Source organism: Dryobates pubescens, chromosome 8, assembly GCF_014839835.1.
Source record: "Dryobates pubescens isolate bDryPub1 chromosome 8, bDryPub1.pri, whole genome shotgun sequence".
Taxonomy (NCBI): Eukaryota; Metazoa; Chordata; class Aves; order Piciformes; family Picidae; genus Dryobates; species Dryobates pubescens.
In genome coordinates, this window is record NC_071619.1 from 18068289 (window position 1) to 18091313 (window position 23025).

The 23025-nt window shown below is 43.4% G+C and overlaps 1 protein-coding gene across 2 annotated transcripts in view; it reads right to left on the bottom strand.

The window, feature by feature from the left end:
* The window catches only part of SEC31B (SEC31 homolog B, COPII coat complex component), a 35865-nt gene extending 13188 nt beyond the window's left edge, over nucleotides 1–22677 (bottom strand). For both annotated transcript variants that reach the window (XM_054163426.1, XM_054163427.1), the window contains exons 1-17: nucleotides 22576–22677; nucleotides 17477–17565; nucleotides 15065–15188; nucleotides 14047–14242; nucleotides 13197–13292; nucleotides 12099–12239; nucleotides 11461–11603; nucleotides 11110–11209; nucleotides 8906–9067; nucleotides 6924–7076; nucleotides 5994–6224; nucleotides 4561–4635; nucleotides 3897–3980; nucleotides 3141–3249; nucleotides 2543–2721; nucleotides 1765–1891; nucleotides 490–635 (exon numbers count right to left, since the gene is read on the bottom strand). In XM_054163426.1, coding sequence (XP_054019401.1) covers nucleotides 490–635; nucleotides 1765–1891; nucleotides 2543–2721; nucleotides 3141–3249; nucleotides 3897–3980; nucleotides 4561–4635; nucleotides 5994–6224; nucleotides 6924–7076; nucleotides 8906–9067; nucleotides 11110–11209; nucleotides 11461–11603; nucleotides 12099–12239; nucleotides 13197–13292; nucleotides 14047–14242; nucleotides 15065–15188; nucleotides 17477–17555 — 2145 coding nt within the window. In that variant the 5' untranslated portion in view covers nucleotides 17556–17565; nucleotides 22576–22677. The remainder of the gene's footprint in view (nucleotides 1–489; nucleotides 636–1764; nucleotides 1892–2542; nucleotides 2722–3140; nucleotides 3250–3896; nucleotides 3981–4560; nucleotides 4636–5993; nucleotides 6225–6923; nucleotides 7077–8905; nucleotides 9068–11109; nucleotides 11210–11460; nucleotides 11604–12098; nucleotides 12240–13196; nucleotides 13293–14046; nucleotides 14243–15064; nucleotides 15189–17476; nucleotides 17566–22575) is intronic.
* Between the last annotated feature and the right edge of the window lie 348 nt (nucleotides 22678–23025).

Below are 23025 nucleotides of genomic sequence, written 5' to 3' on the forward strand. Positions count from 1 at the left end.
AGTGTAACAGGGCGGTAACAACACTGATTCACGTACAAGCTGTGACTGCCCATTCTACTTGCAGGGGGAACAATACAGCACAGGCTTTGTTTAATTTTGCCAAAGACTGCTCTGAAGGTACAGCCAGATAACTGAAGCATTACAGTTAGACATGAAAGCACAGCAGCAAATATACTTCCAGGCAATTTCCAGTACAAAAATTGGTAAAGTCTAAACTTGTCTGACTAAAGGAAAGCTCAGAGATGACATCAGAATATGAAGACAAGTGGGTAAGCTGTAGCTCCTGTCCATGCCTGGATTCATCTGCAATGTCATCACTACTCTCTACACATACAAACCCGTAACATTTAAGAGTGCAAGTCTCCTTTAGACGCAAGCCCATAATCCAGGCTAGAAGGAGAAAACTTAGTGACTACAAACAGGCCTCCAGATACTCTGAAGGGATAACTGGCCCAAAGAGGAGTCAAACCAACATTATAGCACCTGTACCTGCAGGGCAAGGGGTGATGAAGTCTCATGGTTTTTTACCCAGCATTCCACCAACCTCTCCACATTGCCTGATGAGATATAGCAAAGGCAGGCATCATTGGACAGGGCTGCATCTCCCTCTGACTCCAGGCGGGCACCCAGCATGTCTAGACAGGAACAAATACAGCAAACAGCTTTTTGAAGAGGTCATAAACTCTGATGTTCATCTCTTGGCAATCCTACTCTGACTCAGAATTGAAAAGTGTTGACAGCTTTGGATTTGCAGCTAGATCTTGGGTAACACAGAGAAAGGGGCATCATTAAAGAATCCCAAAGGCAACTTGGTTAAAAAAAAGAAGCAATTTTTTATGTATTTGCAAATTTTTATGTCTGTCCAGACATATAAAGGAAAGAAAACCCCTTAGAAATGACAGAATAATTCACTGAAAAAAATCCACTGCTTTTTTTCCCCAAAGAGGTGTGGGAATCTCCAGGCAACAGCAGCATCCAGTAGCAAGAACAACTACTAATCTGGTAGCTGTCAATCTTTATCAAATGCTAGGCAATAAATGTGAGCAGGACCTAGCTCACTATCTCCACCACCACTTTCCACCCCTGCAATCCAGTCTGTAAAAGATGTCATGTTTTCTTGCATCTTGAGTTGTGTCATTTTACTTGTACAAAGTGCAGGCATTTCTCCAATAGCACTTAGCTGCTCCCATCAGCCAGGAGCTAGTTCCCAACTAAGCAAAATGAGCAACTTAATCAGATTCATTCAGTAGATTTTCTCTGAACTCTGATTCTCACAAGAAGCAGCTGCTGAGTGTGTTGGACTCTTAACAGGATGAATGAAACTACTGGAACCATCAAACATTCATTAACCCCTGTTTCTGAGTTTAAAAAGAGGGGCAATATGCTGAAATGATAAATCTCTTTCAGATAGAGTGAAGCCACCTGACCTTTTACCATCAAGTAAATCCCATTATCCCCAGAATAAAATAATAAATATAACCCTCTTAGTGTCTCATTGTAGTGCCTATCATGCTGGGGTTTTATTCCATACTATTGCTAGAGGTTACAGGAAATACCAGCATATATAACTTTACTCTGGGATGCTCACCTACAGTGTGAATGTCACTTGTCCTAACTCAACAATCCAGACTTATTTAATGGTCCAGCTAGCTGCAATGAATAAGTAGTGCTTTCCTTCTTCAGCAATATCTGCTTCTTTCTGTAAGCAGTTCAGAGTTGCCCTCCCCTCAGACAGATTGTATCAAAGTACATTACACTGCATACCACAGAGCTGGGCATAGTCTTCATGCTTTGAGTATGTTAGTAAGATGGCCAGTGCCTCCTTCCAGCTCTGGAGATCACATGTGCAAACAATGTCTTGCCAGTTCTGCTGCACAATGGAGGAAAGCAGCTGCAAAGGAAACAGAAGATCTCTGTCACTGAAGACAAAGATTACTGCTTAAGCAAGTGCACCCACAGAGATAGCTCTCTTTCAAGAACACTTCCCACTATGCAGCAACTACATTATTATATTATATTAAAATCCACCAATTCCAGCATGCCAATTTTAACAGTAACTAGAACCTGATGCCTCTAAAGAAAGTTTAAAAGCCCAACGAAGCACTTAATATGGAAAGAGCTGCTCTAGGCAAGACCTGGTCAGCACAAACCCTGCTTCAGAGCAGCTATATCAATGACTGAGAATAGTGTTTGGATATCCCAACTCCTGTTATGCTTCCCTATTTGTCAATTAATAAACTAGCATCTTCCTAGCTGGCCTGTAAAGGGGCAGTATGCTCCACAGGTTACAAGCATGGGGAGCTGAGGAAGAAACCACTTGATTTTTAAAAATGGAACACAGCACACAGACATTCTAGGTGAACAATATGAAGTTGTCAGACAACTACCCAAGAAATTACAGTAAGTGCCTAGCCAAGAGCAGATGCAGCTTCTGTTGACTTTCTACTTTCTACCAAAGCATTTCTACATATATTCAGACAGACACCTGCCAAAATATTGCACACCTTCCCCTGCTCAGTAGGCACACAGAACTGGCACTTACCAGAGAGAGTTTTGTCTTATGCTTCGCAAAGTAGCGTTTCTGAGTCTCCTTTAGGAGGTTCTCCCCACCGGCTATAGCCAAGATGATGGCATCGGCAAAGCGCTCTGCCCGCATGCACAGTTCCACTGCACCCTCAAAATTCCCCAGCAAAAGGGCCTGGCTGATGAGTCCATCCGTATCTACAGAGGTGAGAAGCAAGAGTTAACCAATAGGGAAGCATCATCCAGATGAATTGGTGATGCTCATTTTAAAAGAGCAGGCAGTGAAAAAACCCAATAATGCATGGAAACCCAGCTAAGAAAATCTGGAAACCCAAAAAAGGTTTTTCACCTCAAAAAAAACCAACCCACTGACTTGACAGGCTTCCATCACCTAAAAGACTATTCTACACTTTTAATGGGTCTCTTATCTGAGAAGTATATCCTTGAACAGTGCAGAGATACATTGCATGACACTGGGAGGGGTCATGTCTTTCTAAGTATCCATCTGCTGGAGTGAACCAGATTCTTCCTGGTATCTCTAATTTGTTTAGGAGGTTTAAGTTTTCCCTCCTCTCCCCTTTTCCTAAAAGGGCAGAAACACATTTCATGTAACAAACCTTCTGTGACAGGAATCTCCAGAGTGCTCATATTCTGGGGGATGAGGTTGTCAAAAAAGGATGAAGAGGAGGAAACAGCAGCTACATCATTGCTGGAATTTATCAGAAGCTGTGCAAAGAGTGCAAGAGGTTAATTAATTCATTGAACATACAGATCTTGCCCAAAATAGCTTAGCAGATTATTAAGTGGGATGGGACTGCTCTCCATTTGGTTAAGCATGTTTATATAAATCTTGGAAACCCATCATGCTTCCTGTCACTGCTCTATCAACCTGCACAGTTTCACCAGGGTAGTAACAAGAGCAGAGCTGTTACTGACAAAGCTTAGGAGATTGATGGTATCAGACATACAACACCAAGAATACCACTGGCCAGCATTCATCAACTCAGCTGCCAGCCCTTGAGCAACTAAGGACAGAATAGGGACAAGCCCAACAAGTGGTATCTGTAACTGCCAGGTAGGATCACAGCCATGCTTGGTGCTCTATTGAAATTCAGGACAATTGCCAGCCCTAGAATATCACATCAACTCTTTAATTTTTGTGAGGAAGACTACTAATTTGAGGATAGGGGGTTTAGGTACCTTAGAGCAATAAATTTACAGTGCATGGTGAACCCTGTGTGGGTCTGACAGGACTATGAAATGCCCTCTGCAATGCCTGCATTGAGCCCAACAATTTGTGTTTGGAATTAAACCTTCCTATTCATTCTGCTCTCTGCTGCTTTCCCAGACTGGTTAAGACATAGAGGACATACCTGATCTGGCTGTGCTGCATTTGTCTCATCTGCCTCAGGAAGGGGCTGCTTATCTGGTATGCCATTGCTCAAACACGAGGCAATCTAGAAAAGTAACAGATGTTCACAGAGTGAAGCCCTTACTGAAGTTCAATGAGGCCACCAGGTGACTGGCACAATTACCCTGGCTCTTTCACCAGTTTGAAAAGCCCACCTCCCCTATTCCTGGCTGGCTGCCTATCAGAGGTTATTTAATCCTTTTCAGAGCACTGTTCATGTGGGTGCAAGAGTTTCGTCCCCTGCAGCTCCATTAGTACTACATCAGACTTCATCTGTCATCTTCTTCCTGTCTGAGGAATCCCCTGAGATGCAGAGCTGGATGATAGAAGTTGTCACAACCCTACTGTTGTTACGTACTTCCCAGAGCACCAACAACCAGAAGCAACATAACTGGGCTCAAGACCCTTTCAGTACAATCCAGGACAGGTACAGTTATACCCCTAGAAGTGCTCGTATTTGCTTTTTAATAGGGGATATTTGAGGTACCTCTCAGCTGAACTTTCATACAGTTTTCTCTTTGTGTGCTGTGAGATGACTCACTCATTTCCAGTAGGAACCCTACAACTTTCCTGCAGCAGTTTTAGTCCTGTAAAGGTTTTTTTTTTCTATTGGATAGACCCCTTACCTTTTTTTTCAGATCTTCCTTGCTATAGCCCAGCAGCTTGAGGAGTTTTGTCCTGGATTCTTTCTCCAGATTCACCTGATTCCCAAAGGATATTGAAAAAGACATGAAAATATGTAAAATCTTAAACGTTTACACACTACCAATGGTTGACTGCTTCTGGCAGCAGCGAAGTTTAAACATCAGTTTATAGATAAAGAACTCAAATATGGGAAGTCCACTTAATGACTAATGTGAGAAAGTCTCAGGAATTTAAGTTATAACCATGATAAAAGGGTGAAATTCAAGTTTTTCACATAGTTACATATGAGGTACAACTGCCTATCAGGACTACAAATGTATGTGTAGTTAGTGTACTTGGTCACTAGTTCCCTGAATGGTGCAGGGATTGCCAAGCTAATCTTTTTTCAGAGACAATGGACTGACTTGAGTCCAGATGAAACTGAGACAAGGTGGTTGCTTGAACTCCTAGATGGCTTCACAAAAATTAGTTCACTAATTACTACAGAAGCTCCCTGAGTGGGTATTTCAGACAGACCCAGAGGCTGCACACAGCCTACTTGATCGGTGCTACTTGTATGCTTCAAGGCATGATTAACGCCCCGCAAGGAGAATCTGTGCCAGCATGTCCCAGGCTGCTCTTACCACAGGACCGAGCAAATTGTACAGGGATAATATACTTGTAAACACCAGAAACTGGTATTTCAGATGCAAAAATGGTCAGGCAGGACAACCTTTTATACACAAGCTTGGTCTGTAGTTTACGACAATCAGTAGTAAAAGATCTTTTACATTCTGGAGTGGTTTCACATGACCATGGGCCAGCTGGATTACAAAAACTCACTAGAATGGCAGTTCATCATACCTCATCCAAAGCAGCTGAAGGCATTGTTGCAATGATTATGTGTGCAATGGAGACTACTGTCCTCACCTAGATAACATCTGGCAATCCAATTCAAGAGACATGATTTCTTATGCAAACGTAATACTGTGGAGAAGATCCCAAGATTTCACCCCTCATATCAGCATCCTATGTAAGGCTGCAGCCAGTCCTCATGCCACCGAAGCTCTCTCCGTTATTACTGGGGAATCTCATTGCCCATTCCAACTTTGCCTTGAGAAATAATAACAGTAGAGCTCCACAGGTAACAGGAAGCCAAAGCTTGGCAGTGGGCTGAGATGAGAAAATCCTGTTTAGCACTTTGACAGGAAGCTCAAACAAATCCACTGAAAAGACCATTCCAACTGAAAAATAAAGCAACCTCAAAGACCTTGAATGCAAAAACTTTTCTTTAGACAAGCAACTAACTAGCCTCTTCAGTTCCATTTTATAACTTAAAGAAAAGGAATATAAAAGGCTAAGAGGATCATAAGGAACACATTCCACACGAGGATCACGAAGAACTGACCTCTGTGTTTCAACACAGCCATCCTACCTTCATGAATTTCCAAAGGTTCTCATCAAATGGTAACTTGGCTGTCTGGATCTTGCCTTGACAGTAATCAATTAGGTTTCCCGACTGCAATGCCATCTGCAGTTCTCTGGATCGGAGCAGGAATTCAGTTTCAGTGGTGACTTGACTGATGAATACCTGATGCTGGTAGGTCTGCTGCATTTGCTGTCCAGGAGCTTTGGTGAGACCAAAGGAAATAAGTTTTCCTCCAAACTGAGAAAGACAGAGGGAGACAGAGTAAGAATTCTTACACGTAAAGGTAAAAGCAAGCCTCTTAGCTCTTAATTCAGCAAACTCAACTCAAGCTCCAGCTGTGAAAACAATGTGTTTGGATGGTAGGGACATTGAAGGAGTTCACATTACAAGCACTTCAGATGAACACTGAGACCCATGACACTTGTGTATGCACTGTCAAGCCTAGCCAATGGCAAATGACAGAGGCGCAGAGCAAAAAGTGCCCTTTGGAACTGTGTGTTCTTTTCTGCCTGCTATGACACAAACTATCATGCAAATGGCAGGCACTACACAGAGAACAAGTCAAGCCACAGACTAAAAGACCAATTCAGTCTTTCAATTTAGGAGCAAAAGGTGAAGAAAATTAAATACTTGGATAAGGAGGAGAAAGAGTGCAATGGGAATGCATGTTGCAGCCTACAAGGCTAGCTTTTAGAAGTCTTCCTTAGCTTTGTTAACTCTTGCTTATAACCTCCCATTCTCTGCTACAGGACTAGGTGCTTGTTGGAAAAGTATCAGACTGTTGAGCAAAAGAGTTTTGCTCCATTGGACACCACACTGCACCTTATGCATTCATTAAAACATCAAGCAATGGGAAAATAAAAAGGTTTCTTTAGCAAAGGATTGTGTCACAAGACATCTACTGCATTTTAGGCTAAGGAAGTTCCATTCACTTACTGCAAAGGAAACCCCCACAGGTCTGCGAATCCACTTGGGTGGCTTTTTTAATGGTGGAATCAAGGTGGTCTGAGCTACTTGCTCTGGCACCTGCAGAGGTGGAAGGATCTGTCCTGTACCAAAGGGATCCAGGTTGTTGAAGGAGGAAGAAATCTAGAATCAGATGGAAAAAGGAATAAGATATAATTCAATCCCTCTCTGTCCTCAATAGCAAAAAACCCTCTTGCTCAGTAATTAGCTCCATTTCTTGCCAATGAAGAAAAAGGCTATTAAAGGCCCTCTTCCTGGAAAAGGCTTGGTGGTAATTCCAAGTTATGGAAATTATTTTCAAGTAATTTTTCCTTTGCAAGATGCAAATTCCCCAATAAACACTGCCAATACTCAGCTCATAAACATAAGAGTTACAAAATTACTTGTTTTATGCAAGACAGTGACAACATATGGTCAAAAGTTGTCCAACCTATTTCTTGTTTTGCTCACAGAGGAATACTGACCCACCCTCTGTCCTCTGTTGCTGGGGTCTTTCAAGCAGGATAGTTTTAAAGATTGTCTCAATCTTTTATAGCTTAGATGAGGCTGGTGACATAATCCCCTCAGACTTTCTTGCCCAGAAAATATCAAAAGTGGCCTCTGAACTGGATTTCTGGCATTTAGGAAATCAGTGAGCACATATACAATGCTGTTTACAAGCGTTCTTAGTCATTAACATTGTTGGCATAGATTTGTTGCTTGCTAAAGATAGTCCTGTTTGACTGGATCATATTTCATAGCTCAATAGCTTCAGTATACCCCAAAAGAAGCAAGACAAGGCTCAGCAAGCTATGGTTGAGAGTCACTGGCAACACCTACACATTTTGTTTCTCAAGTCTTTCTTGAGGGGAAACCAATTCCAAACAAGGACCATTTTATACCTAACAGATCAATAACCCTAATCTTTAGAAAAAGAAATACACACTACTAGCATGGTACTAGTAACATCAACCACTAGGTCTTCAGCAGAGTTTCTGTCCTGGTAACATGGAATCCAGTGGAAAGAGACCTACCGGTGACAAACTCCTCACCTTCATAATTGCCATTCTCTCTCCTATTTTTGTTGTTGCTTGTTATACTATTCATCTAGGAGTTACTCTATTTTCTCTGGGTTTGGAGAGTGGAAGTGTGGTGCATGCACATGAAGAATGCACAGAAAGAAAATTCTCCATGGGTTAAATAAATCCTTAATCTCTTACAGCTGTGCCTTGATAAAGTATTTTCTTCCTCTTGCAAATCCTATGAAACTGAACTCAGTCAGCTGTAAATGACTATATAAATAACATTTAAGCCGGCTCATACGTATTCTCTTAAAACCTGTATTGTAAAGCTTTTGTTGGCTGGGAGAGAAGGAAGGAATTAAAAGACTAGTCTCTAGATTAAAACTAAAAGTTTAGACAGTACTGACATTTAATTTGTTCAGAGTTTGCCCATCTATTCATTGGCTAAGTAATGGGTTTCAGTATCAAAATATTAACATGTTCCAAGTTATAGTCAGCTGATTTGAGGAAAACTGCAAATAGTGGCTTACAAGCTACCTTTCAAAATTCTCTTCAGAACTAATGAAAAATAACATGTTGTATTAATTAGTACCAATGTATTTCATTTTAAGCTAATGACAAGGCAAACTTGTTTCTTGATAACAGATAAGCTCTTATTTATTTTCACTCTAGTAGTAAATAACCATTAAACATATGTAACATCGAAACTACATTTGATCTTCACAAGAAATACTGAGACAGCTTTGTCAAGAGGTACTGTAGTTCACTTGGGGCCTGGTGGATATGAAGTTCTCATACAGGTATCCCATGCCATACAGCTATATATCCTGGTGGGCAGGACAGACTGCATCACTTCAAAATCACGCTGTCAAACACATGATTCTAATGCTCTCAGAAGTCAGGTGAGTACCTGCCATCCACCAAAACCACAACATGCTCACAGGACTTTACCTTGTCAGCCTGTGTCTTCCGCTGAGCTTCCAAGTTCCCACCCATAACAGAATAAATGTTGATCCACCCATCAAAAGTGGCAACAGAGAAGACTGAAGGATTCCTGGGACACCACTGGACATCAAAGCACCACTGACTCTGAATGGGCAACTCATAAACCACCTATCACAGAAAGAGAGAAAGCAGAAGTGTAACATTAGTCCCTTGCTTTCCCCAAATTAGCTGCCCACAGTAATCATGTCATACTTTATTTACATATCACCATGGTACACAAGTCTCTTATTTTTGCTTCTCAAAGGATTCATTGCAACTGAGTTACAGCACATTGAGGCCAAACAGTAGAAAGACACAGAAATCTGTGATACCATAGGTTTCTGATTGTAGAGCAAAACGCAAACCAAAAGGTGTCCTGAGCAAGAACATGAAAACAGAAAGAATAGTCTGTAATAACAAACTTGACAAGGAAAACAGAAGAAAAAGGTAGAACAACAAAAGAGGACTCTAATAGCTGCAGATGAACGATGATGATACTGCAGCCAACAACTTTCTGGTCCAGCACTCAAAAATCCAAAGTCCAATTTATGGCCCTGTCACAGACTTCCTGCATTATATTGGGCAACACAGGAGCACAACCCTGACTTTGAATCTCCAGCCCATAAAATAGAGAGATTTCCTTTATGCTTGACAGGCACAAAACCTAGAGAATCATTTCTTTCTGTGTGAGAACATGATCTATGTTTGCTGCTCCTGAGCACAAAACCTTGCATTTGCTTGTATCAAAATCTGAACTGCTAAATTTAAACAAAAACCAAACAAAACCAAGCAACAACAGAAGAAAAAATACAAAGCCTGATACCCTGAAAAACAAAGAAACCAACCTGCCAAACTCACCAGAGCAGCCAGCACTCTCCTTACTATGGAAAACTTTCTCAATTTTTCTATCAACTGAAAATCTTCTGTTCATTGGTACCAAGTCAAAAAGATCCCCCTAACAATAGTTGGGGCATAAAGGACCAAGCTGTATTTGGATTCTACAAATCTACAGCAGCATGCATAAAGATGAGCCAGCTCCACTAACAATGTGGGGGTTTCAATTTTTATGCTAAAATACAGTGAAAAGACTTAGTACAAAAAAGTAGATTTCAGGAACATTACAGAGTCTGATACTTTTCTAACCACTAGACATCTGTACAGAGTGAGCAACAAATCCCATGAAACCACAACAGCAGTATGTCATGCATTTTATGAAAATGGATTTTTTTTTCCATGCCTCCAAGGCAAAGTTCGTCAGCTAAGTGAAGTTGTCCCATGAAATGAATCCAGCCCGGGGCTCCCAGCTGTCCCTTGCTCAGCACCTTCCCCATACTACCAGCAAGATCATAAATGCTGTTCAAAGTTCAAAATTCAATTTCATCCAGAAATTCAGTACTGAATGAGCACATATGCAGAAAAAATTCTGACATAGCCTTCTCTTAATTCAGGTGACACCAAAATATTTCAAAGATGGTAATTTCAAGATATCTGACTAGATAAGCACATACACACGGACCCACTGTGCTGTGAATAAAGTTTACACATATACTTAATTACATTGCTCCCCTCTCAATGACCCTAGGAAATGCTCCTCATTCTCCTTCAAGTTTTCCCCCCAAAAAACAACTGACTACCCTAGGAGAAGGAGGAAGAGACACAGAGAACACTATATGTGTAAACACAGCAAGAGTAATCATAATTGGCTGAAACCAAATTTTAGTTAAACCTTTCTTGTCTCTGTGATCTCTGGACACAAATATAGCAGAGAAAATCTCTGCCTCTCTCTGTGGTTTTCAGTCTGGATATGGACAACACTCTTGTTAGAATAGAATAAACCAGGTTGGAAGAGACCTTTGAGATCATCGCGTCCAACCTATTACCCAACACCACCTAATCAACTAAACCATGCAACCAAGCACCCTATCAAGTCTCCTCCTAAGCACCTCCCATTATGGTGACTCCACCACCTCCCCAGGCAGCCCATTCCAATGGGCAATCACTCTCTCCGAGTAGAACTTCTTCCTAACCTCCAGCCTAAACCTCCCCTGGCGCAGCCTGAGACTGTGTTCACTCCAGAGAGGAAGTACATTGGCACTCCACAGGGTTCCAGAGAAAGGACACATACAGAGCAGAGCAGCAGATTATGGGTACTTATAGCTGTGGTTATTTACCTCCCCTATACTTGGGTTCCAGCACAAGATCCGGTTGTCTTTGGCACTACTTAACAGCAGTTCAGGGTCAGCCTGGCACCAAGAGACAGAGAGAATTCCCCTAAAATAGATCAGAAATAGATCAGTTATATTTCATACCCAATCCACTCTCCCACTCTGTCACCAAGAAAGCATCAGAAATGCTGTTTAAGCTCAGAAATCCTAATTCTCATCTCCACCCTCAACCAGGCTGACCTGCAAAACAAAACAAGCCTATCAAAAAGTCGTAGTTCTTCCAAGTCCAGTCCCCCAGATGTCTGCCTTTTAAAGATAGAGGTCTTTGAAAAACCAACACAACAAGCAGGCCATTACCTTGTGTGCCCTTCCAGCTGGCTCAAAGGAGAGGTAGCAAAACGCAAGTCCCATATTTGGATTACTGGCAAGCGGTCATCCTCAGAAGAAAGGACTAGCTGGGTTGCAACTTCTGGATGCCAGGCCATTCCTGAGCAATGCATCTAGGGACAAAAATAGCACAGGCTGAAAATTCAGCAAAGCAAGCTGGAAATAGCAAAAATGGTTCAGAGCCATACCATTCTACATCTAAAATGCTTGACATAAAGCACGCCCAGCAAGGTCTTGCTATGGGAAGCAATTATTTCTACCTTCTCTACACAGCAAAAAAGCCACTAACCATACAGAAACCAAAGGTTTAGGTCAAAGCTGATCTAGGAAGACAGCTGAAATTAAAATGAAGGAGGCTTCTCATACATGAGCTGTGAACATAGAAAATGAAGGCAAGGGTGTCCCAATTTTAGGAACACCTAGGGATCTTATTTCTTCATTTTATTAGGGGAAATAAAGAGCAGTGCTTTGATGATGCAGCTTCAACAGAATCAGCCCCAACAGTTCCCACAATAACAACACTTGATCCCAAAAGCCTGTGCCACTGCTTTGCAGTCACGTGTGGCATGCCATAAGCTAGGTGGAATCACAGTCTTTCCTCCACTCACTCTGTTGCTGTGGTCACTGACTTTGATGATAGGCTCATTCTTCCTGAGGTCCCAAACCACAGCTTTGCCACTGGGGTGGGCAGAGGACAGGATGTGCTGTACCTGCCGATTCCAGGACACCACACTGATGTCTTCATGAGGCTGCCAAGATAGGAAAGGCCAAACATCCATTACTCACAAGTTGAGGAAACACTAAGGGATTTGAAGCTATATAGGTTCCTTTTTTTTCAGTCACTGACTAAGAAGCATGGAAAACCCTTTACTTGGAATGTGCAGTCTAATTCTATGGGGAAATATCACCTGAAAAGAACCTTTGCATTTTGGGAACAGGTACTGGATTCTGCACTGCCATAAATCTGCAGCTGAGAGAACGCAGATTCTTCTACCTTGACTCCTGGGCTGAGCTTAAACAGAAAGATGACCTTGTGCAACATTTCACAAGTGCAGTGAGATGGAAAATGATGAAGCATTCAAGACTAATTGCCTTTACTGTATCTGCTGCAGTGCAAGAGATAAGCAAGGAGACAAATGGGAGGCTTATTGGAGGAAAAACTCAGCCTGTTGCCAGGCAAGTTTACTATGATTTTTTCACTTTCAAGCACTGATTGCCCTGAATAACATAATCAGCATTAGAAGATCAGAAGCTTCTTCCTCTTCAAACTCAGAAAACATTATCTGGGAGGAATAGCCAAGATGCATTAAATGGCTCACTGGCTTTGCTAGGGATATTACTTTCATGAGATATGAAAAGCTTCAGCTGATGCCTGAAGTAAATTCATTCCTCAGAGAAGGTCCAATAAGCCTTCTTAATCCATCACACATGTCCCAGCTGGATCACAAGATAAACTGGTACATTACTTGATTCAAATCCACAAAAAGCTTACCCATCCATGCAAAGTGCTGCCTACCTCTACTCCCCTTATAACACTCCACCTCCCCAGAATGAAGCTGATCAGTCAGTTCTGATTCATCTTTATCCTGACAGACGTCAAGGTCATTCCCCCTTTACATACTCACAAAACCAGGATGACTCCACATACTCACATCTTTTTACTTTGTAAAACTTCAGAAGTATCACCCAGAGGAAAACTCATTTACCTGTGATTTAGCCCCTGGAGTCATAGGCACACTGAAGTTATTCAAATCCCAGATGAAAATTTCAGAATCATTGGCTCCAGAAGCCAAGAGGTTACTCTGCAGCAAAAACAAAAGCTCAGCTGAGTTCCAGAAGGCAAGAGGCCAGATTTCTTAAAACTAAATGTAAGCAAAAAAAAACCCAAAACCACAAAAAGGCTTCTGAAGTCAGAAGAGAGCTGCACAAAGAGACTAACCAGATTATAAACCAAGCACATTTCTGGCTTCCCTACCTTCAGCTGGGCCATGGTACAGGCTTGTTTAAAATCAGTCTAGCAAGCTATGGGTGCAGGTAGCTGGTATTACACATCATGAAACTCTACTACAGCCCTGGAAACTGTGGTCTCTGGCCAGCTAAATCTTTGCCCAGCATCCCAGCACCAAGGATATTTCTTCTGAGAAGATGCAGGTTTCTCACAAGAGTCTGCAGACAACAGTCAATTTGCCTTCGTAATACGACCAGAACTTTTGTTCTGTTCAATATTCGCTTATGTTGCAGTCCCTTCAGATGCGATTGGAGCTGCACTGAATTAGACACCCATTGAACAAATAAAAACGTTCTGATTTCAAATGTGCAATGATCTAACACATAACAGTATTACAAGCTATGTTTTACAGAGAGGTAAGAGACTTGATCAAGCTCACAGGGGAAGTCAGCGGCAAAGCTGCAAACAAAACCCAAATTTGAGTTCCAAGTCAGTCTTTTGTTACAACTACCATGCTGCTTTCAAGTTAAAAACTGCTCCCTAGGGAAAACCAGCTGTTTTTCATAGGGAGGTTGATGTTCATTTAGCTGTATCTTGATGTAGCATACCTGGAAAGGGTTCAAGTCAAGAGCTCGAACAGGACCTGAATGCTTCTCTGTCTGCCCAAGGACAGGCTCACTCTTCGATGCCAAGATGCGGTGTGCACTGTACATTGTCAACACACCATTGTCCCCTCCACCAATGATCACCCCGGGGGACTCTGGGGACCCATTTCCAAAGTTACCCCAGATCAGCTTATGAAACCTAAAAAAGAGAAGGATCAAGCTGGTATAGGCCACAATATTTGGTGGAAGCCAAGATGCCCTCTGCATTACCAAAACCCACATACATGTTCAAACCTATCAAACTTAACTAACAGTCTGCACCTTAAATAGCCATTTCCCTTTGAAGATGACTGTGGCTCTTATGCACAGAAATGAGCTTCCACCCAAAGCCTTTTAAAGGGAACACAGAACTGATAAAGGAAGAGGTAGTCTGTCTCTTCAGGTTTGTTTTCTCTATATTTTTTTTCCTCCTCACCACCCTACACCACAAATGTTTAGGACCTCATATGTGATTCAGTGGGTGATGTCCTCTAACCCACACTACACAGAAAATAAGATTACAAGACTACATGCCTTATTTTCCAGAATTATTATCTGAAAAATATGTTTACTGACTGTAAAAGCTGAGGAACAAATCAAGGCTGTGTTCTGCATTCGGTGCAAATGTCACCCACACTCATAAGCCTACGAAATTGCTTTGTCTTAAAAAAAACCCAGAAGATGAGTTTCACTCTGCCTCTAGTCTCCTTAATGCAAATCATTAGCCCCATCAGATTCACATGATACAGAATGACTGTCCTAACTACCATATAAGTACTGTCAGACTTCTGGAATGATGTAACCACTCTTACACTATTTACACTACTTGCATCAACAAAAATGTTCAGTTCTTGAAGACAGAGGTCAGCTTATCCAAAGATCACTTTATATCCCCAAAATATGATCTCCTCCTTTCATTTCTTGTGCCAGAAAAGCCCTGTTCAGTTCCACTCACTGATACATCAGTATGATCCTCTGGTACCTGTTTGAGGCAGGAAGTGTTCCTTTCTGCTTCATGTCCAGAGAGGGATCCCTGAAGTCAACCTCGAATATCTCCAAGGTGGCATTTGTACTGAAGGATGCATCCAGCTGTTGGGCAGATGTTCCTAGCAGAATAAAAGGGGAAAATAAGTGGACTTTTTTTTTCAAGAGCACAAGATACAAAAAGAACAATGCACTGGAACCTATGCCTCACAGTTGACAGAAACTTGGTTACGCCTGCTTCAGGAGAGGGCCTGTTTAAATACTTCGGAAAGAGGCACCAACAATTAGACAAAGACTCTGAAACAAAGCAGAACTTCTTCAAGAAATTCTGGGCACCAGGATCACTGTTGCATAAATACCTCTTCTCACAGGTAATTAGTGACAGAAAAAGAGGGAGCAGCCTCAAGCTGTGACTGGGTAGGTTTAAAGTTTTAGGAAAAAAAACTTTCACAGAAAGAGTGGTCAGGGATTGGAATGTGTTGCCCAGGGAGGTGGTTGAGTCACCAACCCTAGATGTGTTTAAAGGTCTTTTGGATGTGGTGCTTGGGGATATGGTTTAGGGGTGAACTTTGTACAGTAGGGTTCTCAGTGGGACTTGGTGATCCTGAGAGTCTTTTCCAACCTGAATGTTTCTGTGATTCTGTGATCTCTCCCTCTTGCCATAAATGTAATTCACACTCCTTCTCCCAAGCAGCCACAGCTTCTGTTATTAAGTCCTCATCTAAATTACACATGCAGTCACATCATGAATCCTGGTACAAGTACGATCTGAAATACTTCTGCAACTGCTCTTCAGCGAGCCTGTACATCTCGATCAAACCTTCTAAACATGATCTACAGCAAAATTTCTTCAACCTTAGCCAAATAAACATTCCCCAATGACCCACAGAGAGCTAGCAGTCCCACAGTGTTGGGCTCTTTCCTTCTAGCATACAGAATAAAAGCTAAAAATAGGTTTAGCGTTGCCTAAGGGGACACTGCTAGGCAAATAGTAACCAGTTACCACAGAGGAGCTTGGTGACTGCCCACGGCATGGAGAGTGCCCAGGAGACTATTAAACAGCAGTACAGATTTTGAAACTATGCAGTTTCCGATCTAAAGTAGACTGAAGCCAAGCCCTTCAGTCCAACAAAACCCTGTCCTTTTTAGAGAAGCACAGAACAGATTATCTACACCAAACATGGCAATGTTGCTTTTGAGGCAACAGCTGAACTTTTGTGAATTTCTTTTGACAGCCATCCCTGGGGAAAAAAAAAATAGAATACATAGAATACATAGAATAAACCAGGTTGGAAGACCTTCAAGATCACCGTGTCCAACCCATCAACCAATCCAACACCACCCAAACAACTAACCCACGGCACCAAGCACCCCATCAAGTCTCCTCCTGAAAACCTCCAGTGATGGCGACTCCACCACCTCCCCAGGCAGCCCATTCCAATGTGCAATCACTCTTTCTGTATAGAACTTTTTCCTAACATCCAGCCTGAACCTCCCCTGGCGCAGCCTGAGACTGTGTCCTCTTGTTCTGGTACTGGCTGCCTGGGAGAAGAAACCAACATCCGTCTGTCTACAACCTCCCTTCAGGTAGTTGTAGAGAGTAATAAGGTCACTCCTGAGTCTCCTCTTCTCCAGGCTAAGCAACCCCAGCTCCCTCAGCCTCTCCTCGTAGGGCTTGTGTTCCAAACCCCTCACCAACTTTGTTGCTCTTCTCTGGAATAAAATGGAATAAAATGGCAGCCCTGCACAACCCAGGCAGGAGGCAGAGCTGACTAGCTGACTAGTTGTCATGTTCAACAGATAACCCAAGATGTTGCTTCTGCAGGCACTAAACTCACTTGCTGCCAATTCAGTGAACAAGCAGACGCTGTGCTTGTGGAAATAAAAACAAACACAAACAAAACCCAGTAGTGAATAATGAGCAATATCAACAAAATGCAAATTCAAGTTTTTGCAGAAATACTGAAAATGGAACTTTAGGGAGAAGAGATTTCTATTATTTGATTATCAAACACCACAATAATGCCTGAAAATCAACAATGTAAAAGTCACCTTAAATGAAAAATATTAGAATGAATTATTTTTCCCATGGATATACCAAGTAAGTAACCTTATTTTAATTTTTACAGTGAGCAGGTGTTGGAGTCCATACACCCCTTATCAGAAGTTAGGTCAAAAAAAGCAGTGTGTTCACTCTTTGCAAAAAATAACTGGCCTTTAAGGTGCAAAGCTGCCCTGCTTTGCCAAAGAATTCTCTACAAGTCACTTAAAAAAACAACATTAAGGCTGTAACATTTTTGCTATATTGCTTGTGAGTTTTCCAGAGATCATTAAGGTGAGAACTGTTGAAAGTTAATGCCAATTAACTCATATTCATACTTTGATTTTCACAAATTGTGAAGAACTTTACCTGCTGCTAGATAAATGGGGTGGTTGTTTGCTGGACTCCATGCCTGGACAGCTGTTCGCTCAATTTCCTTTAGCTTCATTTTCTAGGCTCTAGAAAAAAATTAACACAGTGGTTAGAATAGCCTGATAAAAGGCAACACAAAAATAGTCACACCAGTAACACAGTATCTTCCCCTTACAAAGCTACCCAGTGAACAAATTGCTCTTGACAGTTACTTGCTACTTCCTGTGCTAGTGAATAGGTTCCATAGAAATGAATTAGGGTATTTTAGAGTGCATGAGGAAAAAAAAACCCAAACAAACAATCCCAGCTGTCTCATCCCACGTTTTCTCTCTTTATTATATGTCCTGATTACAGGAGGCTTTCAGCAAAAGGAAGGGGATCTAAATTAAACAACATACTCGGCTCTTCACTCCAGGATGATTTAAATCAGCTGTAGAAATTAAGTTAAATAAATATATTTGCAAAGCAGCAGTTTCTCTCTCTGAACAAGTTGAGGCTGGTATATACATAGGCAAAGATGGAGGAAAAGGAACCTGAAGGCAGGCTAAATTCCAAGCTGAAAAGTGACGTGGACACACAAAACAAAGTGCAATGCCATCACGTGCCAATTCAGTTAATGTACTTTGTTCCTGTTCCTCTGAGAAGTGAAAGGAAAAAACTAATTTGACTTTTTGCTTGAGTTTGTAAATGGTAGAAGGTGAGGAGAAGCAATTCCCACCTGGAGTACTGCGTCCAGTTCTGGAGCCCCTATTACAAGAGGGATATGGAGGTGCTGGAAGGTGTCCAGAGAAGGGCCACGAGGATGATCAGAGGGCTGGAGCACCTCTCCTGTGAGGAAAGACTGAAGGAGTTGGGGCTGTTCAGTCTGGAGAAGAGAAGGCTCTGAGGTGACCTAATTGTGGCCTTCCAGTGTCTGAAGGGGGCCTACAAGAAGGCTGGGGAGGGACTTCTCAGGATATCAGGCAGTGATAGGACTAGGGGGAACAGAATGAAGCTGGAGGTGGGGAGATTCAGGCTGGATGTGAGGAGGAAGTTCTGCACCATGAGAGTGGTGAAGCCCTGGAATGGGTTGTCCAGGGAGGTGGCTGGGGTGCCGTCTCTGGAGGTGTTTAAGATCAGGTTGGATGAGGCTCTGGCCAGCCTGATCTAGTGTGGGGTGTCCCTGCCCATGGCAGGGGGGTTGGAACTAGATGATCCTTGTGGTCCCCTCCAACCCTGACTGATACTATGATAATTCAGAAGTAAATACTGGGTTTCAATCTCAGATCTGACAACAGTTCTTTCTATTTACTCTGGAAAGCTCAACTGACACTTGTAAAATGGGAACACAACTTCAGTACATCACTGGAGAGAGACCAGTGGGCAATAATGTAGCAAGACAGCTAAAAGTCAAACTGCAGGCAACGAGGAGGCTGCAAAACTGAATGAATATAAACACCCAAGCAGGATTCTGTTCTTGCTGAGGAGAAAGCACTCAGCACCTCTCCATCCCAGACTATGCTGTGCTTTCTGGGCATGCCAGTAACATAAATGACATGTGGATGTATCAGTCACAGGCTAGGAGGGTCACTCTCATGAGCAGTTCGTAAACCATTTGAGCTTGGCTGCAGTGCAGTCTTTTAATTCTAGCTAAACAGAGCTGCTAACCACGCACTCAGATGACCATGCTGAATAAAATAAAACTGCCAGCAGGCAGCACAGAAAAACACTCTGCACCTCTCCAGCTTGCTGTGATTAACCTCTCCCAGTTACTTGACATTGTTTGTGTTAGCCAGGCTCACGGTTAAACCACAGTCTGCATCACACAGCCTTCTCTTCATATGCAGGGCTACAAGAGCCCATGCTTCAGAGTTTGGCTGTTTATTTGTAACCAAGTTCATAAAGGTTGCTTGCTGTGGCCAGCCCACTGTTTGGCCAAATCACAAAAAAAACCCAACCAAACAAAGCAGTTTTGAAAAAGCCTCCTGTCTCCTTGTGGCTTAGAGGAAGCTATGGCCTCCTGAGCCCACACACAGAGGGAAATCTGGTCAGCGCTGCTTCTTGGGAATCAGTCTCCTGGTTAGCATCTCCACAGTTTTTAGGATTTCTTCTCCATCACCACTCTGAAGCTAAGAGCTTCCTCTCTCTCCCTCATGCACTATCAAGACTAGCTGTTTGATTAGAATTTATTAATTGCTTTTTAGTATTAGTCTGCAATAGTATCTCCAAAGCTCAAAGTGTCTATTGATATTTTCACATTAACTTTATTCCAGCTTAGCTCAGGCCCACAGCAATCTGAAGATAACTTTTTATATTAAGACAAGTGTAACTATTTCCCTCATGCAGCCCAGGAACAGATGTAGAAAGGTCACCTCCTCATCACTGTAAGAGATCTAAAGCTTACTTTCCTATCCTCCAGTACACTTTGCTGAGTACTTATTAGGGCTCCCTTATATTCTCTCTGCCAAGATGTTACAATGCCTACTCATTTGTCTCCCATACCAGTTCAAAAACACTGTTAAGGTATCCTCTCTTCAATGAATATATTCCCAGAAGGAGTCAGGTGAAGCTGCTAGCAACAGCCTACTGCACAAAGCACCACTTCACTGATGTTAGGGAGCAGGACAGCTGGTAAGCTTCTTACCAGTCCTTTTTTGCCTCTTTCTCCTCCAATTAGAATACATCAATTGCAAATGCTGGCTGGAAATATAGGCCTCACTGCTTCTTGGGTTTTGAGGGCAATTCACCTGTGAACATTATTAGACAACAGCTGAAACCCCACTTCCCTCTAGTAAATAAACCAGTAAGAAAGGAAAGAAGAGTGCAACCATCACAAAGCTACCCAGGTGAATGGTACAAGCTTCCACTCTTTACCTTCTGTGCTGGGCTAACTGCAAGGTTGGCACAACTTGCATTTAACACACAAAGAAGCATAAGCCCCCCAAAACATGCAGAATGGTATGGATCAGTTGTCCAGCTTTTTTCGGTCACTAAAGCATTCTGCAAGAGAAAGTCAACATTACTGTTCTCTTTTCACAAATTTAAGTCAGGAGAGAACATGAAGGTAAAGTGTCTTGCTTGAAACTTAGATAGATACAGGAAAGCAAACAAGGCACCTTTTAGAATGGCTCAACAGCAACAGAAAAACTGTAGAAGTGCTGGATCATAGGTACTGAACAGGTACACTGTGTCCCCAGTTCCCAAGGAAAAGCATAATAGTGTAAATAGACCTGAGAAGGCCCACAGGAGATGAATAAGAAAGGTAAGATCACAGTATCACACCATCTCTTAAGTACCTCCTGTACGTTCAGCTCCACTGTAGCTGAAATTCTACAGGGATACAGGAGCACCTCCTCCTTAAATCAGTGGACTGGGGAAAAAAAGCCTAATTTAAGTCTTACTCTTAGAGAAGCGATCCTTCTGCAACTGTCTGTATCCAGGACAGTGCTCACGAGCATTAAAGCAAGAAAAAACCCTTCATTAGTAACCTCTTGTGGCTGCCTGAGAAAAATACCCAAGTATTGGACTTCTCACAGGAGAACTTTTAGGGAGAGATTGCCACCTGCTGTCACCTTCCAAAATAGCAGCTAAGACTACTGAGAAAGCTCACGCTTTTCTCAGGACCTCTAATTAATTAATCAAGACAATTCCTCCTCCTCCTCCAGACATCTGATTACAAATCTAACGTATTAGCGAACCTCAGCCCCAAGGGGAGTCACAAGACAGAAGCTGCATTTCCCCGCAGCCTCCCCCAGGCATGGTTTCCCACACGGTGTCCTTAAAAGGTAACACAATCTGCAAAGCAAAACCCAGCAGGTCAGAGGACTCCCCACCACTGAGAAATGAAAAGCACACAGCTAAACGGTGAAAAGTAAAAGCTCTCAGACCGTGACAGACCATGCAGACAATCCTGATAAGGGCAAAAAATTCCTCACCTACAGTAACTTAAAATACTTGTGGCTCAGAATACATCCTTAAAGACTGTTGGGGTAGTTTCATCAGCTAAATCGACCCTCGAAGTTGTCATGATAACCATTCCTGGTATCACTCTGAATAAGGCCTTCTCTCTCCTGCACCACACAAATACTGTCAATCAGAAATCTCCTCCTACTGACTTTCCCATTCCTCCTCCAGCCACCAGACACCCAAACACTCCTTTTTGAAGACTTCCTGCTGATACTGGACCTGCAGCACAGCACACAGAAGTGATAGCTTGATGCCTCTTAGCTAAAGGTGAAACTCGGGGGGAAAAAAGACTTCTCCAAGGTCACCTAGCTGACAAGCAGCCATCCTAAGATTTGAAAAAGGCTTCTCAGCCATGACACAATGGTTAAGACACAATTTGTCCTACAGCCTCCATATCCCTGTGTCAGTTTAAAATCTTTGTACCGCCTCTTCCACTTGCATTGCTGTGACCTTTTCACAGCTCCCCCTATAACCAGGCTGTTCTCGTAAGTGCTTATTATAAACCCTGATTACAGAAGGCAGAAGGTACAGAGAGACTAATCTCAGATAATCGTTGGTGTTTGCAAGACAGGATTGTTGCAGAGTAGAGCTCAGCACATTCCTCCATGACTGCTCCCACGGTATATAAAAACTTCTTGAGTTCGGAGCACTTTCAAAAGCTATCGCGAAGTGCCACGGCAGCATACAGATGGGAGTGCGTATACACGTTATCTAGTCAGTTTGGGCCGCACAACAGCACTATACAGTATGGTAGTAAAAAAGCGGGAAGGTCTAGGAAGAAAGCATTGATCTCGGCCACCGACTGTCAGGAAACAGGCTGTCGGTTATGCTAGAGGCCTCTCTGTAGCCCAGGTCAAACAGCTTAATCTCCCCCCCGTGGCAGTCCCCCGCCTGCCACTGTCTGGAGCCACGGGACCTGCGATCGGAGCCGGCAAAGCCGGCAAAGCCACCAGGACGGGCGGGGCAGCATGTCAGGCCGGGGCTGGGAGAGGGGTTAGGGGGCCTGGCCCCGGGTTGCCTACTGCGCCCCTGTCCCTGGTGCGGGGGTTAAGGGGAGCGAGTGCCAAGACAGGAACAGCGGCTGGCGTCACGCCGAACGGCACGGAGGCGGCGGGAAAAGAGGGAAGGGAGGGGCGGTCGGCGGCCCTTACCGGCTCGCTGGCCGTCACCGCCGCGCCGCCGACCCAAGCCCAAGAGACTCCCGTAGCTGAACCCTCACGACGGTGGCTGCCAGGAGCCGAAAAGCCGCCGCCCGCGAAGCGCCGCCCGTCACCCCGCCCCCGCAGCGCGGGGGTGAGCACCCGCCGCCCGTGCTGCCTGCGCAGGCGCCAGCCCCGGGATCCTCCACGGCTGCGGCTGCACCGACGGGTTGGGGCCGTAGCGCAGGGCGGCAGCCAGAACCAGCGCGAAGGGGACTGCAGCCCGTCCCTATGAGGGCTCGGCACCTACCGCCCTTCAGGTGTGCCCCGAAAGCGTGGGAGAGGTGTTGAGTGCTGATTACAGTCTCCTGCCCAATGTCGAGGTGTTCCTTGGCTATGGCACCACGGACCGGTGTCAGGCAGCCAGAGCTGAGCCAACAGGTTATTGGACACCATTCTTGT